Source organism: Clarias gariepinus, chromosome 4, assembly GCF_024256425.1.
Source record: "Clarias gariepinus isolate MV-2021 ecotype Netherlands chromosome 4, CGAR_prim_01v2, whole genome shotgun sequence".
NCBI classification, from domain to species: Eukaryota; Metazoa; Chordata; class Actinopteri; order Siluriformes; family Clariidae; genus Clarias; species Clarias gariepinus.
In genome coordinates, this window is record NC_071103.1 from 19,143,841 (window position 1) to 19,164,894 (window position 21,054).

Genomic DNA, 21,054 nt, shown 5'->3' on the forward strand with positions numbered 1-21,054 from the left:
AGCTATTTTAAACACACTCACAGGCCATTTATGAATTCAAATGAAGTGAACCGGGGTGCGCCGAAGACTCCTGTCCTCCGATAATTTGTGCGTGTTCAGGAGAAGGCTGGACTCATAATCGGGAGCAGGATGCTTGTGTCTGGAGCTCATTAGACTGAGAGAGAGCAGAGGACACCGGACATGAACTCGAGCTGAACTGTTAAAAAGCCCCTTGGCCCTGTGATTATTAATACCTTATGTGAAAGAACAAAAAGTGAGAAAAATTGACACTGTGCAGCTTTTTTTTTTCTTTTTAATACCTTGAGTAAGTGACTCATTTTGCTGTAACAATTGCTACAGTATTAACTGTTTACAGCACACACCGTAACACAATACAGGAAGCAAAACACACTCTGAGCATAAAAGGTAATGATTAGGGTCACCAGCAAAGTAAAACACCAGGGTTTAGTGTGAACTGAGGGTCCACACAGTGCATAATCCAGGTAATGCGCTTGTTATTTCCAAACTTGTTAACCTCCTCTCCTCTCCTCTCCTCCCCATCCCTGTCCTCCCCACTCTCTCCGAGCTCTGCGGAGTAGCGTGCTGTTAACCCGCCTCGTGTTCCTCTAAACCAAATGACTTTCTTCTGTTCAGCCCTCAATTCCTCTTCTCCTCGACTCCCTTCTCCCTTAATGTGTGACCAAGTAAAGCCAATACTCAGCCAAAAGAAATGTAGAACTTCTGTTGAGTTCTAGATTTCAGTGCAGGCATAGAAACGGAATGCACTTCATTCTAGCTCTATGCAAATGCAACACAGTTCAAATTCTACATGTTTTATCTTGACAATCCTGGAGCTAGAGGTAAGTTTGGGTTTTTTCTCTGGGTTGTCGGTGGAGAACAGGGTTAAAATCGCTGCTGTAGAATATCCTGCGCCTGTAGACCGCCCTGCTCCTGCCATCTCCTGCACGCTTCTCCACTTCTGCTCGTTTTAGTTTCAGTTCTGAGTGATTGGCACTTTTCCTCCAAGAGGACCAGCCCTGCTTCTTTCATTAGCTGTGTAACATGGGAAAGCCAGACACATGACCTGCATGTGCCTAACACTTCCCCTTTTTTTCTCCTTGGTTAAACGTATGCGCCATAATTAAGAAGAGTTGTTTTTGTGGTGTTTCTGCTTCCTCAGTTGATGAATATTTTCTTAATTAAGTTATTGCATGCATAATGCATCAAACACTGCATGAACCTTAAAACTGTTGATATCAAAATCTCCCTGGGATTCACGTGTGTTGTGTTTTGCTGAAAAAAGAAGGTGTACACTTGGTTTTTTAATACATCAGAGCTTTTATGTTTGTAGGAACAAACTCAATCACAGAGAGCGTGTATTAGTTCTTCATGTATTTCAATCAGGCCGTTCACTTGTGTATGAAATTCCTTGAGGTGCTCTTCTTACAAATGAGAATCTCTTGCGTGATTCTAATTTTCTTTCATCCTGCCATAAACAAAGCAGAATTATATTTCCTTTTTTTTTCTTTCTTTGCAAAATAATGTAGAGCAAGGAAAAGTAAATTTATTCGATTGATATGTGATGAATTTTTAAAATCTTGGATCAGACGTCAAAAAAAGCATTATTATTTATATAAGTCAATTTATTAGTACTTAAATTAACATGATTGTGTGTGTGTGCAGTATTGTACAAATGTCTTAACCCACCTTTGTAGATTTAAGTAAAGGAATGGAAATGGAAACAAATATTTTACTGTGACCATTTGCAAAGTGCCGAAAGATTCTGACTTAAAACTGGTTGTTTTTGTAACAACCTCAGCAGCAACCTCATTTTCTTCACATCATCAGTATGCTAATCACCAGCCTGATCATCTGTCATCATCTGAACCTGTTTCTCACCTCTAGCTAGATGGATTTTATGCTTAAATGATTCATAGGTCACTGTGTGGCTTAACAAACAACTGGACTGGAAATGAAAGCTAGTCAAAAAATGGAAGACAAAAAGTTCAGACGGCCTGGAGAACTATTCAAGACTGCATTAAAAAATACAAGGAAGTCTGTCTCTTTGGGAGCAAGAAACATGTGTTACCTCAAGACATTTGCACAGTACAGTATACTGTGCTTGAGTGTGTGTGTGAGTGAGAGAGAGAGCAAGAGAGAAATGTAATGCGTCATTCTGATCTGATGGTGATCTGTTTAGTCTCTTGTTGTAAAAGTCAACAACCTTGTGGCTGAGATGAGTCAAGTGTTATTTATGGCAAACGAGTTTAAAGAGAACAGCTTGATGAGCTCTCGGACCATTGGTGCCAGACACTGATCTGTATCTGAGAACCGGCAAGAGTCACTAGTAAGCTGTAATGTGTTTTTAACATTTCTGGATTTTTTTTTCATGAGATCCTTTTAGAGCCTTTTAGTTTTATTCCTTTTTTGCACCAGATTCATTTTCGTAGGGTTAGACAGACAGACAGGCAGACAGACGGATCAGTTTGTGTAGAAAGATAGATGTGAAACTAAAAAAACACAGAGCCAGTGCTAAATAATTTACAATTTGTAAATAATGACATCAGCAGTTTTGCAAAAAGTGTATCCAGCTTTTCTTGAGGCCAGACATCCAGAATATTCAGCCAGATGCAAATTATAGTTTACCTTTCCAATGTCAAAAATTGCTGCTCACAATTAGGATTAAACAGCCTGTTTAATTCACATCCTGCTGCTGGGTCAAATCAGAGTGATTTGACTTACTGCAATCTAATCACGCTCTGGGTTGGTTGGACGCTGCCCGGTTGTTTTGGTCTCTATTTAAGTCTGATTGCTGTGCTCATACCTTCCCATGCCACATGCGCCAAATGCACCAGGGATCGATTCAAGTTAAGGAAAACAGTGGGGGGCGGGGAAGCCAGACATGGCCTCAGAAATGAATTAGAGAGACAGATTGTTACTTCTCTTAGGGCAACATGTCAGGGGAAATTTAATCAAATTTAACTATTCTTCCCTGTTCCTGCTAATTAAACATTAAAATCCATCACCCTTCACTTATACTGAAGTTTATAAGAGCGGCATGACATCCGTTTATCCTGATGGTATATGGTTTTGAATGGCTTTCAATAGAGTAGGTTATTGAAGAGGCTCCATAAGCACACACTTTTATGCCGAACAGTGTGAAGGATGGGTTGAAGTGATGTTACCCACAGTTAAGGGTTCTGTATTATGCAGGAATGGCCGGTTAGCGCAGTGCAAGTGTGTTGAATTGTTCTGCAATTCTTTCTGAGCTGCAGGTTATTTTAGAAGGTCATTAAAGATCTCACCTAATGAGGGTCATATCAATTATGAGACTAGACTACTCACTCATTATCAATTCCACTTATCCTGTTTAGGGTTGAGGGGGAACCTGCAGCCTATCTCAGAGGACTCGGACATGAGGCAGGGTACACCCTGGACGAAGTACCAATCCATTGCAGGTCACACAAGCACACACTCGCACTACAGGGAAAAAAAAAAAAAAGGTAACCCAAACGGCATGTTTTGGACCGGGGAAGGGAACTAGAGTACCAGAGAACATGCAAACCTCATGCACACCTCATTATTTAGCTTTCACACTGGAGTTACGAAGTGAAGCCCTGAAGTGGGAATCAATCCCTCAACCCTGGGGGTGCAAGGTCACGGTGCTAGTCACTATGCCACCATGCGACTGAGGCCAATTTAAACCTAAAACCCAAACAATAAAGGTGACGGAACATGTCCATCAGTGATGCCAATTTCTTGGCAGACCTTCATATCGATGAATGTTTTATTGTAGCAAAGAAAAAACTAATGTTATTTATGGAACGGAAAAATTACTCTCCTGTGGCATTGTTCGAAAGAGCCCTTTTTGGCACCCCTATATTTTTGAAGGAGTGTGGACAGCGGGTGGGAATTGGTTGTAACCAACATTGAGGAGAAAGTTGTGTGAAAATGAAAAGGAATGGGAGGAAGTATTATGTACGTGATTAATAATGAGATTTGTGCTATTTTGCACACCTCATGTGCTCTCACACACAATCCATGCCAGTTGGCTCTTATTTAATTCTATTTTTAAGACTTTTGCCATTAAAACTGTGTTCCCAACTGTCACACTGCAAATTAGCTCTTAGAGAGATCTCACTTGTCACAAACCACATTGACTTGCCTCTCGCTGTTATCAGGCTTACGTAACCTTGAGTATTTATCTATTCTTGTGCTTTCTATTTCCTACCATTAGAACAGATTCTGTTATAGAAGTGGAAAAAGGCAGAGAGAGTAAGACTAACACTTGGCTGACAGCCTGTCCATCACTGTCTTCCAATTGTGTGTTTCTCCTGCACTCCTCCACTTCCCTTTGCCCTCACGCCACCATTTTTAGTCTCTTTGCACTCGCTTACCTTTTAGTCAAAGCTGCCTTATGCTCATGACTGTGTCCCTCTCCTAACTCCTCCAACTCTCTCTTTCCGCCATCAGATGGTCTGTAATGTGGCTGTCCCTGTTCTTCACACATTTCTGTTATCTTTAGCTTTGTTTAGCACATTGCGCGAACATATTAGGCAAGTGCCAAGAATTGCCTCGCGTATAAACAAGGAAACACTAATGATGATGAGAAGGACAAACAAAACAGCCTAAAGGAATGTTTTTTTAAATGTATGGTACGCCTTGTCAGTTTAATATATATCATTTATTTAGCTTTCATTTACCCAAGTAAAAATCTTATTGGGTTGTAAAGAGCTTGCTCAAGTGGCAGCATCAAACATACAGGAAAAAAAAAAAAATTGTATAATACCGACAGTATAGGATCATAAGAACAGTGGATTGCATTTGTATGTAGCAACTTCTTTATTTTTTAAAACTGGAAAAAAGAATGATTAAAATTTTCCCGGAATAACCAATTCGGGTACATAAAGGTCAGTTTGTACAGTGTTCTGTGCTGAATGAGCAGCAGGTACATTTTTCCTGGTTCCATCCTGACATTTTGAACAGCAGATTAAAATCTATTTCGGGAGTGTGACACATATTAGCAGTAAGTATTTGAAAGCTATACGTAAAGGTAGCAGGGTACAAGTACATTTGTAAAGTCACTCAGTCTCAATCTGGACACACACTGAAGTTACGAAAGTCTGCACACTTGTGTAAAAAATTTCTGTGCTTTTTATGATGTAAACATAAATCAATGCAAAAACCTACAATTTTAACTGATATGTGCAGAGTTTTTTTATATCCAATTCATAATGAAGGCCATTGAACTTTGGACTTTTGAATTCACAGTGGTGTCTAGAGTCTTTGCAATCATTATAAAACCTAAAGCATGGTAATGTACACTATGCAGCAAATGTAGACAATCATGTACAGTAGATCAGTATAGGCAAAAACTGGCAAACGACTAAAATAACAACCATCTTGCATGGAAGAAATGTACAAAATTGATCTCTTTGAAATGGAGGTGAAACCAAGTTCCCTTCCCTTTAGAGAGAGTTTTTCGCAGTAAGTTTTAAATAACAACTGGTGATCAATGTGAGGTTAAAAGTACAGGGATATCAGCTGGTATGTGTTAGCTGTTAAACCGTTTTAAAACAATGTAAGTTTTATCTGGATTTATAGTACCAAGGTCTTTTTGTGCAGATAGGACTGGATGATGTCAAACTCAGACTGGAGAAACTCAGGGGCTTGAACAGCTGCTAAAGTAGCTTCACCTTATTGTAAAATGTCAATGAGTGGTGCACATGGGTTAATGCAAATGATCATAAAACTGTCAGTTTGCCTGTTGTTGGCCAGAATCTGAGGTAGCCTTTTGTGTATCTTGTCCAAGTCAATTACAGCCCACAGACTTCCTTGTTCCAGAATGCATAGTGCCAAATCTCTGGGTGAATTGTTCATTGAGAGCATGATGGAACCATGAGACACTGACTGGTCTGCAAAATATCCAGACCTCATTCTCATAGAATGCTTGTGGGATTATTTGGATGAGTGTGTAAAACATCAGCAGGCTCCACAAACTCCGGCTGACCTGCACACCCAGTCAGTGGAAAAGTGGGCTAAGCTAAAATTGACAAAACACTGGTAGCATTTCTACTCCACCGGACAGGATTGGTGGCCATATTAAGGTAGAGGGAGGTGTGTTACGGTATATTTTCCTCAGGGGGTTTTAACGATTTTATACTCTGAGCAAAATTTTCCATCATGCTTTAGCGTTAGCAACCTTAAACTGCTGGGTGTTCCGAAGACTTTTGTAACAGTGAAAGGGTGAGTGGGACAGCGTCTTATCTTTTATAGGCATCTGCTCAGGGTGAAAATGTTTTGACAATTTGTGAGTTGACCAGATAGGATTTGTCCCTTTTTTGTGCCCCCTGGTGTGATACACATACTGCACACACATCATGAATGAGTCATTTTATCACAGAGCATGTGGTAGACCTCGGAGCACTTCAGGCTCTGTGTCGGTGTGTGTGTGTGTCGGTGTGTGTGTTGGTGTGTGTGTGTGTGTCGGGGTCGGTGTATGTGTGTGTGTCTACAGGGGCTTGTTGAGTCAGAACCAGAGACGGAAAATGTCCATTATCAATACATTCCTGTTCTTTAGTCAGAGAACCAGTGTCTAACCAGCCAGCATTCAACTAGCAGAGGTTAGAATAGAAAGTGAGAAAAGGCAAATCTGTGTTTTCTTGGTTCTCTCAGAAGACATACCAGTAGTTGCTATAAAGCTGTCCTTTTTTTTTTTTTTTTGCAAAACATTAAGCTGTTGAAAGTTAAACAGCCAAAAAGAGAAGCACGCTGTGTAGGAGCAAGTCTTTCCAACTATTTCCTGACCTACATAATTCTTCTGCCAAGCAGTGAGAGAGTATGTGAGAGAAATGAGAAAGGTAGGGGAAAGTGTTTTTTGCCACAAGGCAAACAGAATATTGCAGAGTTTATTTTGCCATAACTCTTCCCAGTTTGCATCTACAAACAGCTGAAGAAAAACATTTAGGAGAAAAGCTTTCTTCATTTGATAGCTAGCGAAATGCCATGCTCTACTCTCTTAATGTGTTTGTATTGATGCCTGGAGGAAGATTATCTTTTTTCCTTGTACCCCAAACTTATTATGCATTCATAATTGTGCTTTTGCTTGCAGCTGCATGAAAGTACAATAGCACTTTTCCTACCTCCTCCTTCTCCTTTTTTCTCTTTTTCTCCCACATTTTCTCTGTCCCTCACCCACCCACACTGCCACTATACTGCCTCTGTTGTATTTACCTGCTGCTGCATTGTGAAATAAAGCAGGTGCGCAGCTCCCGCTGGCTTAAGCACTGGTCCCAGGCTTTAAACATCCTCATCCCTTTCAGCTGTGTTTAATGTTGTACCACTCTGTACCATCTCCAGCATCAACCACAATTTATTATATAAAATGTTTTGCATGGAACATTTTGTGAATCGGTTAACCAAATTTTATACTCACAAATATTTATTTTATATCAGCATAGAGGTTTAGGGCATTTCTTCAGAATACATGTGAAAGGTTTTGTTTATGGAGACAATAGGGTTTTGTCCACATTTTCTTGACCTTGAATAAAGAAAAAAAAATTGTCATTTAGCTCTGATTTCATGTGGTAGAAATCTTACTTTACCTCTTAGTCTGTTAAGCTTATTGTAATAACAAAGAGGATGTAATTTACATTTACATTTTATTCAAATAATTGAGGGCATACATTTTCCACTGCTGCAGTGAGCAAAAAGTTGTAGCTATAACTTTTATCCTTTTTCAAGTACAGAGTCTGATGAAGGACTTGCTATATCAGAATATGATTACCACTATCCTGCTGTGCTTCTATGTAATGAGATCTTGCCTGACTCACTTTGCTGTTTTTTTTTGTTTTTTTTGTTTTTCTCTATTGCTCTTTCTTTAGGAGTCCGTCGTCCTCCTGAAGCTGACAAGTCGAACCACAGTGTTCACTACACTCTGCTAATAGCATGTGTGCTTGTGGCCTTCGTCCTGGGTGCCTTTCTCTCTGGCTTCCTTGTCTCCTGTTACTGCAACTACAATGTAAACAAGACTAAGAGGCTGGCCAAAGACCCGGAGGCTCCCATCCCTCATGCTCTGTCTCTGCGTAGTCTAGCCAAGCTGAATGGTCTTCTAGAAAACCAGGGCAAAGATGAGAAGCTGGAGGTATCTTCTCCAAAGATCTATAACTCCTTCTTCCAGAACGGGAAGGATCATTCCGGGCGGAGACATGGTCACCATGGTGTCATGGCAGAGCTGATTCATCCTCATCACCACCACTCCTCAGAGCTGTCTGGCCTTCCCACTCCTGACTCAACACCAGAACTGCCAATCAAAAGCATGAAGGCCTTCAAGAACCAGTGGGAGAAGAATCAGAACTGTAACAATGCCAAAGAGCCCAAGTCTCACAATGTGGCTGGGTCTAGGCCCAGCTCTGCAATTCCTCAGCAGGTTTTTCCATTCACCCATGGTCTGGCTAGCCGACAAGCTCTGGGTGGTTCTGTGCACCTGGAAGAGCGCAAGATACACAATGCAGAGCGCATCCCAAGTCAGCCACAGCACTGCTACCCACACAAGATTGTAGACGTGACCTCGCTTGATGAGCTCCTCAAGCACATCCATGAGATTAATGTTGCAACTGGGAAGACTCCCACCGTGCTTACCTCATCCATGTCAGCTAACTCAGGCCAGATTGCATTTGCCAACCGCGTACAGCCACAAATCCCAGAAACAGAGTCGGCTCCCTACTACAGCTCCTCCACACTGCCAAGAGACAGCCTGACACGTCGCATGGATGTGCCGCCAGAAATGCCCTCTCAGCACCAATCGACACTGGAGAGGGTATCGCGCCATGCCTCCCAGCGTCACTCTCTCATGTCAGCTGGAGGAGCTGTTTGCCGAGAACCAAGCTTTAGCCGCCGCTCACACCATCCACCACTTCTCGCCCGGGTCAACTCCACCGGCGGCTGCGATGCACGTCACCCACTCATACCAAACAGCTACCTGACACGTCAGCACAGCTACAGTGAGCAGCCTGAGCTTCAGCGTGGAGCTGTGGTTCGTCGCACGGCCTCGCTGAAACCTGATGTCCCTCCCAAACCACTCTTTATCCCTGCCACCTCACCTGTAAACCAGGCTGGGAAGTTCAACTACTGAGCTCCCATAGACTCTTCACTTGCACTTCAGAGTGTGTAGACTAACAAATCTACACTTGTTCATAGGGCAAGACTAGACCCCAGTCTATGTTGCTCAGTTTTATTAATGGGCAGCTTTTGAATAAATGCTGCACCACCAACAAAAATGGATTCAGTTAAGAGAAGGGGGGAAAAAACTGCAATAGAACTGATAATGGCTGCCAGTGTTACCAACTTTACATTTGCCATTTGAACTTGACTCTTTTTTTTTTCTTTCTTTGTGCCTCATGAATATTTGTACCATATTGGTATTGCTCAGCTATTTGCTTATAGAAGGTGAGGAAGTAGAAGAGAATGGAACAGTGCCCATCTTGTTCTAGGCTGCCACTGTGTTGAGTGTTGCTTTTTCAGTGTTCTGCTGAATTCTTGGTTATGGTATTACTAATTTTAAGGCTGAGACTAACCTAGGGTTGAGCCTTATCCTGATTCTGATTCTGATCCCTCCCACATTGAACTATTTTGTTGATGTAGACTTGATGGACTGTATCAATCCCAGTTCTAAACGTGTATAAATATGCATGTGTGTATATATATGTGTTTATATTTACACAGTATATGTACGCATATACCTAAATAGTATATGTATTCTGATAAAAATGGATGATCACCTCTGAAAGTAGCTCTTTGCCTTATTTTGACAGGTCAACTTACAGTTGAAATGCCCTTCCATTATGATTTTACCCTCCAAATATTAAATCTGCTGGTAGAACACATGAGCAATAACATATATCGCTGTATTACCATAACTTTTGCAACAGCACTGCCCACCTTTAGAGTGTCCTAGTCGAAATTCAAAAAAGGCTAAAAGTTTATACATTCTCTTACTAGGCCTGTTTACAAATGGGATAAATTTGTCTTTAATTCAGTGTTATGAACATAGATGTATGTAAGAGAAATATAATCAGAGATGCGTCAGGCTCATGGGTTTATCCAAAGCAGTATGTCTTTTAAGCCCTTGTAACACATGAACACTATGGTCAAGTTACTTTGATGTAGTCTAAGCCACACAGGAGATGATTGTTAGTGTAAATTTCGTTCTCAAAGCCTGGGCTTAAACTGTGGAAACTGATCCCTCATGCCCGAATGCAGACTTGACCCCAGATCTGAACTTGTACTGTTTTCATTATGTTCAAATGTGTTTTATCATTATTAACTTTGTAGCTGTTTGGTGTAAATATAAGAACAATAACTAGCCAAATTCCGTTTGTGTAAATTTGTGCCTTATTTAATATGGTATGTGCTACAGGGGATGTGCAGGGGAATGCAAACCGGAGAAGATAGATGCTACCCTTATCATTTAATTTGCAATTTTTAAAAAAAGAAAAGAAATCTTTGATGTCTGTATGTGTCATACATATTATATATATATATATATATATATATATATATATATATATATATATATATATATATATATATATAATATAAATATATATATAAAAATATAGAATATTGTAGATTTATATTTCTATTTAGACATTTTTAATATTCCCTTAATGTGTGAAGCTATTCCTTTTGGATCTGCAGCTCCCTGATTTTATAGTACTTCACCACTTTGTTTCAGTTCTGTGTATGTGTGCATGTAAAGCAAAGCTTTGCACAAGAAAAAAAAAAAAAAAAAACACGCTTATTGCAGAAACAGTTGGTTTCCAGATTTCAGATTTAAATTAATCCAAAGTGAATTCTCTTTCTGTGATCATTTGATCTAGCCAAAATAAAAAGTTTATCCAAAAATAAACTTTGCTGAAAAATAATAAAAAATAATGCTCAAAATAGAAAAAGTGGCTATTTGGGATATTATTTTGTTTGAATGAGGTATGTTTATTTTATTTTGGTTTGTGGGGGGTGGGGGAGGGTATTGACTGGTGTCCAAACATATTTTGGTCTCAACTTTACTCCACTCTTGTACCATCATGCTGAACAGTTTTTTATTGGTTCCCAACTTGAGGACGTCGGTCCCCATCAAAATATCTCAGAGAACTCTCGGTGCTGGTCGAAATCCATTTTCCTATGAACACTTGAATTCATTTATCAAACCAGTTGCCCTAGTAAAACACAATACACTATGTTGCTCCACGTTACACCAAATGCAATGCCATGTTTTATAATCAACTGATGTATAATATGCAGCATAAATACGATAGTAGGAAATGGTTACATATAGACCTGTTAAGCAATGGATGTATATTAAAATGATGTTTGTCAACTCAGTAACATATATGAGTGAATGAGACAGGCCATTACTGGAATAATTTCCTTAAATTGCCATTATGATTATGAGGGAAAGGGAAAGAATGATGTGTCTGCTTTGTTTGCTTCAACCGCTGAGGATTTTGTTATTGCACAGTGTAAATAAAGAGGGTGGACAGATCCTGAATGCAGAACTTTGTTCTTATTACTGCAAAAGGAAAAGTTTCTCCACCTCTGCTTTTATTGAAGACCATTGTATTTTACTTATAATAGAAATAAATCTGAAGACCTGACATGCATGTTTTTGGACCGACTGTGTAATTTTGTAGATTTTTTTCACAGTATGTGTAACTCCTGTTGTGCCCAGTTGATTTCAGCTATTGATGAATCAAAAATATTCAAAATAATCATGTTGGTATACATGTTTAAAGGTTTTTTGCTAATACATGGTATGTATAAATCACGTGTTTAAGAACTTATAAAGCATGAGGTTTGTTGTGCTGTAACACTTCTCTAGTACATCATCAGCAGTGTTTTTGCTTGAGAGAGAATTAGCAAAAAAAAAGAAAATGCTGGGTAGATACATAAAAAAACTCATCTCAGCTGAAATACACTCATAAATTTCAATCTTTTGTTCACCTGCCACTTCAGACATTTTTCAAATCAGACAAGATTAAATGTCAGTCTCCTCTTTCCCCAAAATCTGAAACAATGACAAGGATGATCAGACTGCACTGCTCATGTCCTGGTGGTAGACATCATTATTATTCTTCCTATTGTAGCCATGAAAAATGATTAGAGCACTAATACATAAAGAATTCATATCACATATGATCTCAGTACTGTTGATTTGTGTTATCAACATTAATACTGTAATGTCATGAAATATGTTTCTGTCTAAAGGGTTTTATTTAACTGGGTTTCTAGGTTGTCAGATTTGGCCTCTATTACATTCATTATCCAAATTCATCATTAAACTAAATAGAATGAAGCTCATTTCTCTTGAGCAATAAGCTCTTGGTTTATCTACTGTGCACTATGATTAGATCTAATCCACCGGCTCCAACAGCACGATAAATAATAAGTCAAAAATTATCTAACCAAGAATTTTAGTGTATATGTCCGCATGTTACAAAAATGGAATCCCAAACAGTTCATTAAAAAAGCAGATAACTAGAAATGTGCTGCACCCTGAAAGCTCATAATAAACTGAATGAACCTGCAAGATAAACCTCACTAGCTGTAAACTGTAACAAAAGGAATGTTAAACCCCAATTTTAGAAAAATAAACAAGGCAATAAGAAAAATACTAAGCATTAAAATGGACTTTAATTTTAAAATGTCTTAAATTCAAGGAAATGGATTTTTAGATACTTATCTCTGCAAGCAATGATGAACTACTAATTCAGTTTCCCCCTGACAAATGCATAAACATACAGTATGTGAAAATACTTTATGTACCTCCATAAACAGTATACACTTACTGACCAATTTATTAGGGACACCCCTGATCATGCATGCAAAGAAATTAATAAATAAAATTATGCTGGTTTGAGTGTTTCAGAATTTACTGATTATCTGGGATAAGACAATAGTGTCTAGAATTTATTAGAAGAGTCGTAATACATCAAGTGAGAGGCAATTCTGTGGTCAGAACTCTCATATCATCTCATATACTGTAGCATGTCGATTCTTGAGGCTTTTACAACAAGAGATCACACTGTGGTCTACGTCTGTAAGCAAAAAACAGGAATCATTCACTACAGTGGACACACACTTAGTGTGCAATTGAAGTCTAGGCAGTTCCTCTACAAACTGAAAATCCCAGGAACCATGCTATGGTCAATGTCACAAATCACATTTTCCCCATTCTGATGTTTGATGAGGCTCTCTACTGAAGTGCTATAATGGCATGATTATATATGTGGATGCCACATCAAGTACAGGTGTTCCAATTAAAGTGGCTGGTAAATGTAAATATCATCATTATGTGGAAGAGCATCTCGGTGAACACTCATCCGGTTAAGATGATTACTTGATGGTAATTTTTCAGTGTGGGTGAAAAGTGGGTCTAGATTGGCAAATCTTAATGGCAATTCAGTAGATGTTTCAATTGAAGTCTCGTTGTCTTATATCTGTGATTTTCTTGTCAGAGGCAGTGGTCATGTTGGTACACGTTGCCAGTCAAACATCTTACTATTCACAAGCAAAAAGAACCTGAAAATAATAAGTATAATTTATTACCTTGTACTGTAGTATTTACTTTTTTGGCAACGTCATTAGAAAGGTACCAGCTAACATACTTCATATACACTCACTGGCCACTTTAAGCATGTTTTAGGAGTTCCTAATAATCAGGAAATTATTTAATCATGGGGCATCTGTGCATGAATTAAAGCATACATATGCAGGTCAAGCCGTTAAGCTAATGTTACGTCAAACATCAGATTGTGTGTGAGTTTGAGTGCCAACAACTTGTGATGCAAGACCAGCTGTTTTAAGCATTTCACAAAGCTCTTAAACTCCTGAGATGTTTATGCACACCAGTCTATAGAATATACACGGAATAGTGGGGGAGGAAATTTAATTTTTTTCTAAAAAAAAAAACAGCCAGCAGCCGTTATCCAGGAGGAAATGTTGGTTTTATGAAAGAGGTCAGATGAAAAGGGCCAAACTTGTTCAAGCTGAAAGAAAAGCAGTAGTAACTCAAATAAACATTCTTTACATGTGTGGTAGGCAGATTCAAAACTGAATTTAAAACACACTGAAATTTTAGGCAGGAAGGTTGAACCAGGCAAAGATTACATAGTGTCCCAGTACTGTCTGCAAAGGACAAGAATTAACACTGATCAGGCATGACTTTAACGTTAATCATCGACGCTCACCCATGCCCATGGGGACCAACAGCCAGCCTGAAGCCTGGGCAGAAAAGCCATTGCAGCACAACTTGCTGAGAAAAGTTATTGCTAGACATGATTGAATGGCACAGTAACACCCAGTATACTATACCCTGTCACTCGTGAGGCTTGGCCGGCAAAGAGCCCAAGGATTCCAAACTCCCCGGATCCCAATCCAATTGGGCACCCATAGGATGCACTGGACAAAAGTCTGATCCCCCACCCCACAGGCCACAGCAATCCAGTGGACCTGTGGGACCAAAGCTGCCCAGATGTCAAAGTGGGAAATGACACAATCCTGGGCATGATGTTTTGCATCTTAATGTCATGGCTGCTTGGTGTAAGTCTACAGTGGGTGAAACTCACTAAAACGTAAAGATTTAACAAAACAAAAGATGAAAAAAGAGAGAGAGAGATCAGGTGAAGTTTCTTCCAATATTTAACTGTTTTCTGTACTGTGCTGCTGCCACATGATTAGGTAATTTTATGACCCAATTATAAAATTAGCTCAGTGGTTAAGGCATTGGACTACAGTTTGGGAGATCCCAGGTTCAAATCCCACAACCACTAAGTTGCCACTGCAAGGTCCTTAAACCCTCAACTGCTCAAATGTGTAATGAGATAAAAATTTAAGTCGCTCTAGATAAGAGCGTCTGCCAAATGTAAATGAATGAGCTGAGGTCTGGTTATTCCTAAGTAGCCACAGATAGAAGTTCATGAAGATTCTTTGTTTTGTTTTGTTTTGTTTTTAATCTTGGACTGGAAATATATATATTTTTATGTAGTTTTTTTTTCTTCAATCTATGACTTTGTACCATGAAGTTCATTCAAAATCCACCACCCCAACTTTACCCTAAAATATAATGAAGACCTTTAAAGTATAATTATTGATGGGACATTAAGGATTTACTATCCATGTTAAATAGTGCAGAATTCCAAAATTAGAAGATGAATCAGGAATTTGTTGTCGATGATGAGCAGCCAATCAAGCATTAATAAAATGCAACATCTGTCAACCTTCATTATTAATCCTTCATTAGACATCACTTCGTTATACCTCACTATGGAAAAAGTGACAGACTTGATGTCTGGAGAAGTGACTAATAACAAGAAAGCTAACAGGCAGCACCGAACTGTGTAGTCATCAGGGTATTTTGTTCCTGGCATAGCTCTGAATGAATGGAGATTTATATATATATATAAATGACGGTTTAACAATAATAGAATAACAAAAGCTATTGGCCAAATACAATTCCTGACAGAAGTGCTTACTCTGTTTTAGGCCAAGACATGAACAATTACATTTGTTTGTTTTAGCTATGGTTACTCTAACCCAGAAATGCACAAATCTGCCTCCTGCCTGTCGTGAGTACATCGGAACACTTTACTTTGATTAAACCTATTAAGATCAAGGAGAAAAAGCAGAAAATAGGATGTCCTACAAGTTGCCAGGGGCCCCATGGACGTCTTTGTCCAGAACATCGTAAGGATACTTGATCAGACTGGGAGCTGGGTACTGTAATTTAAGGCCAAATCATCACCATGAACTCGCTGTTCCTTATACTTTTTGAACCTGATGGTGTTATGCTTCTGAAAGAAGCCACAGCCATTAGCGAATACATTTATCATAAAAGGTGTCCTTGGTCTGCAAGTGTTTACGTGGGTGGTATGTGTCAAAGTAACCTTGACATAAACACCAGAACCCAAGGTTTCCCAGCAGAACATTGCCCAGAGCATCATACTTCCTCCAACATCTTTCTTTCTTCCTGTAGTGCTTCCTGGTGCCATCTCTAACTCAAGTAAATAATGCTCACACACCCTACCAGCCACATGACCTTAAAGAAAATGTTTCATCAGACTGGGCCAACTTCTTCTGTTGCTCTGTGATCCAGGACTGGTGCTCACATGCCCAACGAAGGCACTCTCACCTGTAAGCAAGCCTCACTAAGGGCAGTCTGATCAGTCTGCAGAAAGGTAAGTCCCATACACATCTACCTGCATAACCCTGTGTCCTGACACCTTTCTGTTATAGCTCTCAATTTGTGCTACAGGAGCATTTCTGTGGGATCAGACAGATGGACTAGCCTTTGCTCCTCACGTGCGTTAATAAGTCATGAGGCGTTTGCTAGTCCACTGCCTCTCCTTGCTTTTTGGATCAATAGTGATATTTATTAACCACTGCATACTGGGAATACTCCACATAAAAAAATTAAAAACAGGCTCAGTTCTTTGTAGCATAAATGCCGAAGGTGTTCTTTTGGTTGCAGTTCAAGTGACTGAGAAGGTCTTTCGGAATTGAAACTCATTGTCATTTTCATGAAACCAGTTTAAGAAAATTTTTGCTTTGTGACATGGTGCATTAATATGCTGTGGCCGGAAAGGAATGGATATGATCAGCAAGGGCATTTAACTAATGATTGGCATTCCTGGGCACATAGTGTGCCAAGAAAAAGTTCTCCACACTATTACACAACCTTCACCAGCATGGACTGTTAACACAAGGCAGGTTGGATCCATGGATTCATGCTATTGGTGCCAAATTCTCACCAGACAATTTGTGTGGCTCAGGAGAAGTCCACATCCATCAGACCAAGTTTCATTTTTTTCAATCTTCAACAGTCCAGTTTTCTTGAGCCTGTACACAGTACAATCTCAGCTTTGTGTGTGTGTGTGTGTGTGTGTGTGTGTGTGTGTGTGTGTGTGTGGTGTGTGTATTTGTGTTTGTGTGTGTGTGTGTGTGTGTGTGTGTGTGTGTGTGTGTGTGCGTGGTGTGTGTGTGTGTGTGTGTTTGTGTGCGTGTGTGTGTGTGTGTGTGTTTTCTTCTTCTTTTTTTTTTTGGCCTTGTTTCATGGCCATTATCGTAGTGCTGAGATTCTCAAGTGACTGGCACACATTATTATATTCTAATGTTAGAAGCCTAATCCATTTCCCACCTGACCTCAGGTAGTGCTTTGTTTTCTCTCGCTGATGAGGCCCCTGTCGGCTGTCGTCCCCTGCACCTGCTCCTGTGTTGTGAGAAAGACATTGCTCAAAATTCCTCTTCATGGCAGCCCAGGGAGGCATCAGTGGCTTGACAGCAGGCATCAGAATGCATTATGTCTGAGTCTGAATTCACAAAGATTGGGAGCAGGGGAGGAGGACCTTCTGTTTTCTGCTCAGTTCTGTCAGGCTAAAGAGGGATTTTCTGCAATCTCTTCCACTTTGATGTATTTAAGTATAGAGGCTCACCTGTAACTCCTCTTTCTGATATGTTTATTTTTATCTTTTGTTTCCTTTTTTTCTTTCCAGTTTCAAAATGTTGTAGAATAAAATTTTAATATTAAAAAAATATAATAAAAGTATGTCATAAAAACATGTGTAAATTATGTAAATTCAATCTAATCTATGGCTTTCATAGCAATTTGGTAAATATTTACAGAAATACAGTCACTGTTTAAATAATTCATTTATTGGAGTCTTTTTATTTATTAAAAAGATTGCCTGGTTTTAATCACCTGGATTTGTGACTGAGAGTTTGTGAGTTGGAATAAGATGCATTAAAACAGGCTATATTGGCAAATGTATTCACTCATCTGCCTTCACATGCATATAAACTTGAATACCATCCTATACTTAATCCATAGGGTTTAACCAGATGTTGGCCCACTCTTTGCAGCTATAACATGCAATCGGATACTTTTGGCAATATACTCTAGTGTATCTAAAGGCACTGAACCATGCACCCACCCCTCTGCACATCATTAGCAGCACTTATTTAGAGATGTAAATAAATAAATAGCACTTTATTTTTGTTTTGGCATTTTTATAACATACAGGACTTTGTGAAAAGGTTCTGGCATATTCTACGATTGTGATTACGTTTGGCATTTGCAAAAAAAGTCAATATTTGCAAATCAAATGTGTATATGCTCTCACAAATCTAAAATGTAATATATTACCTACTTGCCAAACTCACTGAATAATTCATTCATTCATTCATCTTCTAGACCACTTATCCTGTACAGGGTCACAGGGGGCCTGGGCACAAAAAAAGGGAAAGGGTGTCAATTCATTGCAGGGCACACGCACACAGTACGGGCATTTTGGGAACGGCAGTACCCGAAGGAAACCCACCAAGCACAGGGACAACATGCAAACTCCATGCACACAGACTTCAGGTGGGAATTGAACCCTTGACCCTTGTGTGTGTGTGAGAGAGAGAGAAAGAGGGGAACATTTAGCTTTTTTCGATGGATATAAGAATCAATCATTAAAACAAAAACAAAAACTACTGCAAAATATTCTATTCCATTTTATATAAATGTCTATTTTCTTTAAATCAATACTTCTCAACTAGAAAACTCCTCAGTGATATTCTGTCCCTATCACCACTCACTCCCCAACATCCCCTAACACAATTTTCATTTCCTCGCTACAGGCCCTGTCTCAATTTCCACTTCACACTGTCTGATTCCATATAGACATGTCTTTTCTGTCCTATAAATGAATTTATTAACATTTATAAATGTACCTTCATGCTAAACAATAAGAGCCTTGGTTTACACAACTACACAAAAATGTACATTTACACTGTTTAGTAAATGTACAGTTGAACACATTTAACGGAATAAAACAAAGTTTTCTCTCTCTCTCTCTCACACATACAGATTTTCATTATATTCAAATGAGCATAATATTTTCTGGAGGCCAACTGTCTACGCATCTATACATTCCATTTGTATACTGCGAGGCCAAATATAACACAGTATAACACCCGTTTTTGGCTTTCCTTCCAACCTTAGAAATATAATATAGAAACAGTATATCAACACTGTATGGGTTTTCGAATTTGTACCGTTCAATACAGGACATTCAGTTTAATGTGCATTGTGAAACGAGTGAATACAGTCTAGCTTCATTTATTTATTTCTTTTCCCATTAATTCAAATTAAAAGAACATGCAACACATCACTGAGAACTTGTAGCACACATTCGAATAGCACTTCCAAGATATGTCATTTGTACAAAGTCTAATGAATAACCCACTCACTCAGTCACTCACTCGTCGTCTATAGCGATCCTGTATTATCCTGTATTCAGGGTTGCGGAGAGCCTGGAGCCTATCCCAGGAGGCTTAGGGCACGAGGCAAGGTACCCCATGGACAGTGTGCCAATTATGCAGGACACGCACACATACTGTACACACACTCACACCCTCATTCACACACTACAGGCAATTTGGGAACGCCAATTAGCCTAATCTGCATATCTTTGGACTGTGGAAGGAAACTGGAGAACCCGAAGGAAAGCCACCAAGCACAGGGAGAACATGCAAATCTGATGAATAAGTTTACTTAAAATATAGTTCAGTGTTCTACATTAAACAATAATTCACCGGTCAAAATTACATCATGTACTGCTTCATTTGTATTTTATCAGAAATATGCTAGGCAGGTGACTGAGGTAGATTTTCTGTTCCAAACAGTGAACTGTATAGTCAGTGTTTTAGATTTAACAAACAAGCATGTCTGTATGTTAAATCATCTAAAACTAATACTTACAGTATATACACTGATTGGTAAAAACATTACCATTATAACCACATAGGATTTGGCTTCCCCTTGTGCCACCGTGCTAGGTCTGGCGTGGCTCAGCAGGACCTCTAGTGGTGTGCTGTGATGTCTGGAAACAGGACATTGGCAACACATCCATTGGGTGCTGTGGATTAAGGGTGGGACCAGACTTGGTTGTCTGGTGCATCCCATCGGCGCTCAATCAGATTGAGAACTGGGGAATTTGGAGGGTAGGCAGTCTTGGGCTCTTTGGGTCCCAGCATGGTGAGCTGTGGTGCACTGGGTGTTCTGGTGCCTTTCTATTGTGGCCAGCACAGCGCTGCATTGGCTTTTCTGTCGGATTAGACTGGACTAACTGACTTTTGGTCCCCATGGCATGGATGAGCCTTTGGTGCTTATGATCCTGGTGAAATAACAATAATTATTATTATTATTTCCCCAGTTTACTCGTACAGTATAAAATTGATGATCAATATTAATGCTTTTGTGGCATTAGTGTTATGTCTTATCAGTGTAAGTAGAACTAGTGTAGTAGAAATGTATGAAATTTTACTTCGTGTGTATAGACACACGGATCAGTCATAATAGAAACTACACATTGGTATGATGTGTATAACATTGGTTTTCTCATTAAAGTGACTAAGAGGTGGGGTAGCATATTACAGCACACCTTTAGAGGTCTGTTGGAGTCCATGCCTTGACGGGTCAGAGATGTTTTAGCAGTACAAGCGGAACCTACACAATAAAAATAAAATTAACCTTAAATTACATTAATATAAATTAATATGGACTTATATATATATATATTTTTTAATGTTGCTGTGTGTTTCTAGGAAAGATTGAAAAGTCCTAAATACCATAGCCTAATTTGAATACTTCGAATGCCTTAGGGAGAAACTGCTGCTTAATGAACAGGAGAACCTCTACGTCTTATACAACTGCTGTAGTTAAACTGGTTCAATCAAGCTGCAACTCTGCACGACAACATTAGCTGAGGCCTTTTGTGCCAATGTTCGTTTGTCTTGTCCAACCTGTGAGGATTAAATGCATTAAAATATTCAGAATGGCTCACAATGCAATAAAGTTCCAAGCTGGTATTTGTTTAGTTTATTGTGTATTCTTTGGCCTCTTAGACATCATGTCTGGCTGCCTTCCCATCAAGATTTTAGTAGGCCACAAACCGCTGAGAATTTGAATGTAAACAGACCATAAACTGAAAGGAAACGCATGGCTCTAGCCACAAACTAAGCAGCAGCTATTATAAA

At 39.3% G+C, this 21,054-nt stretch overlaps 1 protein-coding gene across 6 annotated transcripts in view; it reads left to right on the forward strand.

Moving 5' to 3' along the window:
* sema6e (sema domain, transmembrane domain (TM), and cytoplasmic domain, (semaphorin) 6E) overlaps positions 1-10,533 on the forward strand; it is a 141,413-nt gene extending 130,880 nt beyond the window's left edge. For all 6 annotated transcript variants that reach the window (XM_053494004.1, XM_053494005.1, XM_053494003.1 and 3 more), the window contains one exon: positions 7,863-10,533. In XM_053494004.1, coding sequence (XP_053349979.1) covers positions 7,863-9,112 — 1,250 coding nt within the window. In that variant the 3' untranslated portion in view covers positions 9,113-10,533. The remainder of the gene's footprint in view (positions 1-7,862) is intronic.
* Positions 10,534-21,054: the final 10,521 nt, after the last annotated feature.